This window comes from Archocentrus centrarchus, chromosome 21 (genome assembly GCF_007364275.1).
Source record: "Archocentrus centrarchus isolate MPI-CPG fArcCen1 chromosome 21, fArcCen1, whole genome shotgun sequence".
NCBI classification, from domain to species: Eukaryota; Metazoa; Chordata; class Actinopteri; order Cichliformes; family Cichlidae; genus Archocentrus; species Archocentrus centrarchus.
Window position 1 is genome coordinate 13,319,353 of NC_044366.1, and position 7,115 is coordinate 13,326,467.

Here is a 7,115-nt window from a genome sequence, read left to right on the forward strand (position 1 = left end):
GGTAAATGTGTGTGTGTTTTCATGGATAAGTGTGTGCTTGAGAGCACTGGTGTTGATGCATTTTAACAATGATCTCAGTGTCAGCTGTGAGACCAGCAGCAGGTTTCTGAGCAGAGGAAGAATCACATCCTGCAAGCATCAACAGCACACTTGCATACTGTGTACAACAGTACGTGCATGCGAGTGTGTGGTGTGTGCGTGTGTGTGTATGCTGTACTACTCTGCAATATTTCAAACATCAATTTTAATTGTTCTTCTAAATGAATTATCATTTTGCTTGAAGGGCTAAATTTTTCAGTACAAAAAAAGAAAAGAAAAAGGTATTGGCAAGCAAAACTTCTTCATCATAATAAATTTTGCTGTCTGTAGTTTAAAAGTCTGTCCACGCATGTAGTAATTTTAGTGCAGAAAAAAAAAACATCCCCAAAGGGGAAAAAAGATAATTTCCATGGCAATACGAACTTTCTTAAACAAGGTTTCTTATAATTTCTTTAAGTTTTGTTCAGGAATAGTTTCCAGCTCATCTTTGGATGCTGGCTGCCATTTGCTCTGTTCTCTGTCAAGATGATCCCACACTGCTTCAATAATCTTGAGGTCCAGGCTCTGGGGAGGCCAAACCATGACTGATGATGTTCCATTGTGTGTTTTTCTATCCAGCTATTCTTTTACTGCATTGCCAGTGTGTTTGGGATCAGTGTCAAAAATGAAGCTGTTGTGAATCAGATGCTTTCCAGGTGGTATCGCAAGGTGGATAAAAACCCGATGGGGCTTTTCTGCATTCATAATTACATCAATTCTGACAAGATCCCCAACACCACTGGCTGAAATGCAGCCCCAAACCATGACAGAGCCTCCACCGTGTTTCACAGTTGGCTGTAGACACTCACTGTTGTACCTCTCTCCTGAACTTTTCCATACATACTGATGATGATTTGAAGGAAAAATTTTAAATTTAGATTCATCACTCCATAAGACCTGTTGCCCATGTGTAATTTGGCATACCTCACCCTTTTCTCCCCATTTCCCTTACTTAAGAATGGCTTCTTGACAGCCAATTTTCCACTGTTGAGGCTCAATGAACAGCAGATGGATCAGCTGAAGGACCAGATACCTCTCTTTTGTCCTGTGTTTTACACCTGGCACTACTTTTGTCCTCTACTTGTCCATTGTCCTCAAACTTTTTAAGGAGACACTGCACACCCTGCCAAGATATGCCGAGTTTTCGGCTAATAGCTGTTTGGAAATCATTGTGTTGGTACAGAAATTGTACTTTATGCCTGTCAAACTGTTATCTTTGGTATTTTTTCTGAAGATTCAAATCACATGAAGAAATGGGAACAAATTCTGTGTTTTTGCGACACAGTGCTAGTAACAAATTGCCTAAAAATACAAATTCCTCTGTGACCTCGGTGAATTGTAACTGTATGGTCTTAATTTGCTTTGTGATTTAGGATCAAGTACCCTCTTCTCTTTCTATGTTCTATTGCTCTGCATTCAACTAAATCATATGGCTTAAGCAGGGGTTAAAGCGGGCTAGTAATTAATTCAACTTAATAACAAATATTGTTGAGTGAGTTAATTTTTCATGTGCTGCAGCTTGGTGTTGCTTCCAGCTGACAACATGGAGATACTTGCTCAGTAATAAGAAAATAATGACACCCCACAGTCTCTTTACACCCTCAACAAATCCGTTTCTTTTTCATTTCCTTTTTGGGATGTGCTCGTGGTGCAGATGTATTGCGGTCATGGTACTTAAGCATCCAGCTAGTACTGAAGAAGAGAAGCGAGCATAAACAGGGTAAAGATTGTTTTTAAGTGGCAGGTAATTTCAAAAGCAGCTTTTCAAACAGTTCAACAAATATCGGCAAACACAGTGTATCAGACAATGTGAAGGTAGCTAACGTAGGTCCCAGGGAGAAAAAAAAAAACAATGTGCGACACTGAGAGAAAGACAGGACAGGAGAGGAAGATGAGAGATTCTTTTCAAAGATAAGAACTGCAAGTGGCATTGGAAATGTAAAGCTTGTAAAGTCCTAATTGATTTTGGAGTGTGTTTTTTTTTTTTTAAATAAAACATTGGATCTATATCTGATGTGTTGCTCAAGTTGTTTTTTACATATTGCCAAACAATGTGAAAAACTAAATGAATTATAATAATTTTGCTTATTCAAAGATTGTATAAAATACTGGGCAGTGTAGTATAGTTTAGTACCAGTGATGTTGGACTGGCACAGAGCAGACTGTGGTGTTCACAGTTCACACACCTGTACACAAAGAAAAATCTACTGGATGCAAATAATGTGACTTATTTCTAATTGATTCTTTTTCCCATGCTGCACCACTACATCCGATCTTACGGTTTCCCCTCCTGCCAAATCCCACTTTAACCCCTGGGCTTAAGGTAAAAAGGTGTTATAAAAGACAAAAATCGCAGTTGGTTGTAGGGGTGTGCGTGTGAGTTAATAATTCCATACATAATTTGGTGTGATAATAAGTTTGCATATGTGGGGCAAAACTATCCTAAGGTTAAGCTCACAGGCAAATGCCTGTGACAACTGCAGCTTGGGGCTCAAACATGCACACGCATCTTCCTCCATTAAATCCCAGGGACATTAACAGCAGCCTGGGGTCAGCACTCTAAGTTATGCAAAGAAGGCTTTAAAATGTAACACAAAGTGAAGAGGCTGGCTTGAGTTTTAGTAGCACTTCCACTTTCAGCAGGGTGGATGGACTGTGTGTCTCTGTGTGTACATGAATAATTGTCTATTTCCTCTTATAATAAAATCCAGAAGAGTGCCCACACTCAAGTTTGCAGGTTCGGATCCAACAGTTTTGCCTTTTAGAGATTTCCATTTCAGTCAGTTAACTAACAAAAAAACCTCACAAAGCAGAACAAACTGCAACTTGAGAATTGAGGAACAGTAAAATAATTTGAAGATCAGTTTAAAGATCAATTACTGTGATCCTTCTGTAATAAACAGTATAAAGCAATTCAGCTACATTTTATTTGCACTGTGTGATATTTCTCTACATGGTGAACAATACAACTATGACACTACAGAAAACGTAATATTATATCTGATATTTACATTTCATTAAACGACTTTCGTAATAGAGCTTTATGTAAAATAGCGACTTTGTTTTGCTCTTTACAACACAACGAGGGCCGTGTTTTACCCGGAAAAGCAGGCGAGCGATGACACTCTGCGCCAGATGGAGGGGTGTCCAGAGGTGGCGGTAGAGTGCAGTATCCACCATGCCAGGATCCACGGCACATGAACTCACTTGGAAACCTCCACTCTGCATCTCCTGGTGAAGGTGGGAACTGAATAACACCTGGGCCAGCTTGCTCTGACAGTAAGCAGCATGCGCTGAATAAAACTGACTGAATAGAGAGATAGCAAGAAAGAATGTCAAAGCATGGTAGCACATTCTATAAATGAAGATCTATATACTGCAGGCTTGATGAGACTTTTCTAAATCTGCTGGCTCAAAAAGCAAATGTGAAGCATCTAGATAACATCATTGGACTGCAAAGCGACAGTGGCAGTAAAGAGACCTGCACTTCCTAGGCTGTAGGTTACTAGATAACACCTTGCCAACTGTTTCAAAAATACAAGCACATTTTTTTAAAGAATATTTGAGATTTTATAGCAATGGGTTAATTTCTTGGTGTATTCAGGCATGAATCACCACCTACTTTGTGTTTCCCTGATAAGTATTAATAATAAATATAAATTCTTAGACACAATATTATTCCTTGATTTTTTTGTTAGCAGTAAACAATTTTACAATAGTTTTATTGTTCTATAAGCGCTAATACATGATCCTAAAACAGGACACTGACACTGCACTTACGTAAATAGACTAAGCCTATGTTTGAATTCTGTTTTTATATTGAATCTTTACTCAGAAACCCTTAAACAGCACAGAGTCTGCAGCTAAGATAATGAAAAAACTTAAACTGTAGGGAACAGGTCATGTCCAGAGTTTCTGTCTTTTATTTACAGCATATTTTAGGTGTAATATAGATTCTCTGCTGGGGGAATACATTATATATATATATATATATATATATATATATATATATATATATATATATATATATATATATATATATATATATATATATACACACACACACATTTTTTACAGATTTGTAATCATCATTTGATAATGTCTCTGGAGTAAATGGCACTCATAGGGATAATTTTTTTTTGTGGAAGAAGAGTCATATGACCCCATGACCCCATTTTGCTTGATCGCCAATGAAGCATGATAACCTGGGTATGCTGAACTTGCTTTGTAGTATAGGACAGTAAAAGTTATTGTTCTCACATGCTGTTGCCATCACACTTCTTTCCTATAGAGCAGACAAGGTTGACAGTGTGTCTAAAGCAGGGGTGGGCAATTAATTTCCCCAAGGGGAGAAACTGGGACTGTTTTGGAGGGCCGCACCCATGATGTGAACTCAATTCTGCTCAATATTAAATTTTATCTCTTTAATAAACTGCAACTGGTAAGAGCAGATGTTACAATTAGTCCCTAATGGTGGTCTCTTGGGAAAATTGGTCTTAAGTCATTTGCATGTGGTGCTTTGCATCAGTACTATTTCTCAGGGTGAGCTACGTGAGCTACAGTGAGCTACAGCTTCAAAAAGACTATGTGCCATTAAATAAATACTGTGTTGATAAATTCCCACTTTGTAATTTTTGTGATTTCCCACTTTTGCATGAAAGTTTAAAATTGTTCCAATGGAAATTATTAATGAATAAGAACAAGAATGTTTTCAAGCAGGGACTACTGGAATCATCATACTGGTTTGACTGTATGCATCAAAGAGATACATTAAGCATTTATATATATATATACTGTGTGTAGCATGATAGCAGCCTAAAATTATTATTTAGATGTCATATCCCTGAGCTCTACACAAGGGCATCACTCAAGTCGTGTCAGGTTTTTGGACTAAAAGAATTCTGCACTGAGATAAATAAGCATAGAGGTTTAAGACCTTGGCTATTGCATACCAATATGTCTATGTAATGACATAATGAAGATGTTAAGACTGTTAATACATCTTGACAGCGGTGTTGAGAACTAGCGCAATACTGAGCCAACTGGAACCAAGAATTGTCCACTTGTGCCAAATTGAGATGTGTGCTGCTGATCTCAGTACAATAAGCACAATAAGTAAAGGTTTAAACTGCTCTTCCAAAAGAAGAGGAAAGGACTGACTTTGTGTTCTTTAATAAAGCTCTTACTGTGAATGGTCAGTGATGTCACACATCATTAGATGTGGTTGTGGCTCAATAGCAAAATGGCTGACAGCCAGCAAACACAGTGAAGTGCAACAGAAAGAATTAATGACCACTGTGGCAACAGCAATTACATGAAATGGCACAGCGTGCAAGCATTTTTAAATTTTCACTACTTATTACTTTATTATTTATTAATAACATCAGGTACTGTGTGGATCAGATGTGCAGGTGAGTGTACAGTATATTGTGTGTTTGTGTGCACCTACCAGCTATTCAGGTCATTTAGTCTGATCTCTCCGATGCGGTGGGCTGAGGATGAGACGTTGACCACACAAGAGACATGACCCGATTTCCCAGAATCCTTCAGTGTATCCAGGAGTAGCCAGGTCAAAAGGAAGTGTCCTAGGTAGTTCACACCAAAGTGCTGCTCAAATCCATCCTCTGTACGCCCCTCAGGAACCAGCATAACACCCGCTTGAAACACACATCCACATAAACACACACAAAGAACGCATTTCAGTGTTTAAAATGCGAATGTAATTCAAACACTGCAAGAATAATTGAACACAAATATTCATCCTTTTTATATATAAAAGTAAACTGAGATAAAACACAAGGCTACATTTATTTCTTTAAAAAAAAAAACAAGCTAAAGACAGATCATACCTGTGAGCTGCTGAGGGTTTAGAAAAATAGTTCTAACATTCAATATTGTTTATATCATTAATAGTGCAAATTAACATCATTTAAGTTCAGTGAGACACACCTAGAACATAACAGCTGGTTTCTATGAAGAAATACATGTACAGTATCCAAGTATGCATGCAAAACATTTCTCAGTGTGACTGGATCTGTGTTTAATTCTCAAAATCCCTTTAAACTCAGCCAGTTGACTGCACCGAAATTACACAGCTGTGCAGAGGCTTTCTACTCATCTCAATAAATATTTGATAAACTGCTTTACATGTGCAGAGTCCTGCCTGCACATTCACAGAACACGAGGACTCACCATTATTGACCAAAATATTTAGTGGCAGGTCCCGTTCTCTGAAGCTCTGGGCGAACTGACGTACAGACTGCAATGAAGCTAGGTCCAGTTTCCTGAACTCCACTGCAATGGACGCACACACACACACACACACACACACACACACACACACACACACACACACACACACACACACACACACACACACACACACACACACACACACACAGAGGCACACACATCAGGGCCATTGTAAATGGATTAATCCTGCACGTCACTTTGCCGGTAAGACATCAAAGAGTGTATTAATCATCTTCTCCAGCGGGCTTGGTGGATTCTTAAACTGCAACACTAAGAGCACTATACTTCCACTGCTCCATCACATTATAACAAGCCTAATACTCCTACTAGAACTCCATCACAGCTCAGCGCATTGTTATATCAGATCTAATATGTGACAAGACACAGGTAAGAGATCACTGGCCTGGAGCTTGCATCATCAGAACATGAAGGGCGACTGACAGCTTTAGTATGCCTAAGTGTCTGTGTGCATGCAGAAAAACTTACTTAAGAAGCTTAACTAATTCAGATTTCCTGCAATAACATTTTTGTTGTAACTAAAGGAAATTTATTAAATCTGTTCATCGAAAGGGATATATCCTGATATACTTTATACATCAGTAGAGTTTCAAAGCATGACATTAGCCTGCTCTGTGGTTCCAAACAGGTACCTCTGCATCCCTTACTAAATGATCAGCCAGGTAACAAACCTGTGACATCACAGGCTTGCTAAACCTCTGAGCTACCCAAAGTACTGCAGGCTGTCTTGCGTAATAGGTACGGACAGGTGATAAATTAAAGGCGCA

General features: G+C 38.6%; 1 protein-coding gene across 3 annotated transcripts in view; it reads right to left on the minus strand.

The window, feature by feature from the left end:
• Positions 1-7,115, minus strand: part of LOC115800592 (dehydrogenase/reductase SDR family member on chromosome X) — a 55,588-nt gene that overhangs the window by 4,553 nt on the left and 43,920 nt on the right. For all 3 annotated transcript variants that reach the window (XM_030758051.1, XM_030758052.1, XM_030758049.1), the window contains 3 exons: positions 6,271-6,372; positions 5,528-5,735; positions 3,178-3,385 (listed from right to left, as the gene is read on the minus strand). In XM_030758051.1, coding sequence (XP_030613911.1) covers positions 3,178-3,385; positions 5,528-5,735; positions 6,271-6,372 — 518 coding nt within the window. The remainder of the gene's footprint in view (positions 1-3,177; positions 3,386-5,527; positions 5,736-6,270; positions 6,373-7,115) is intronic.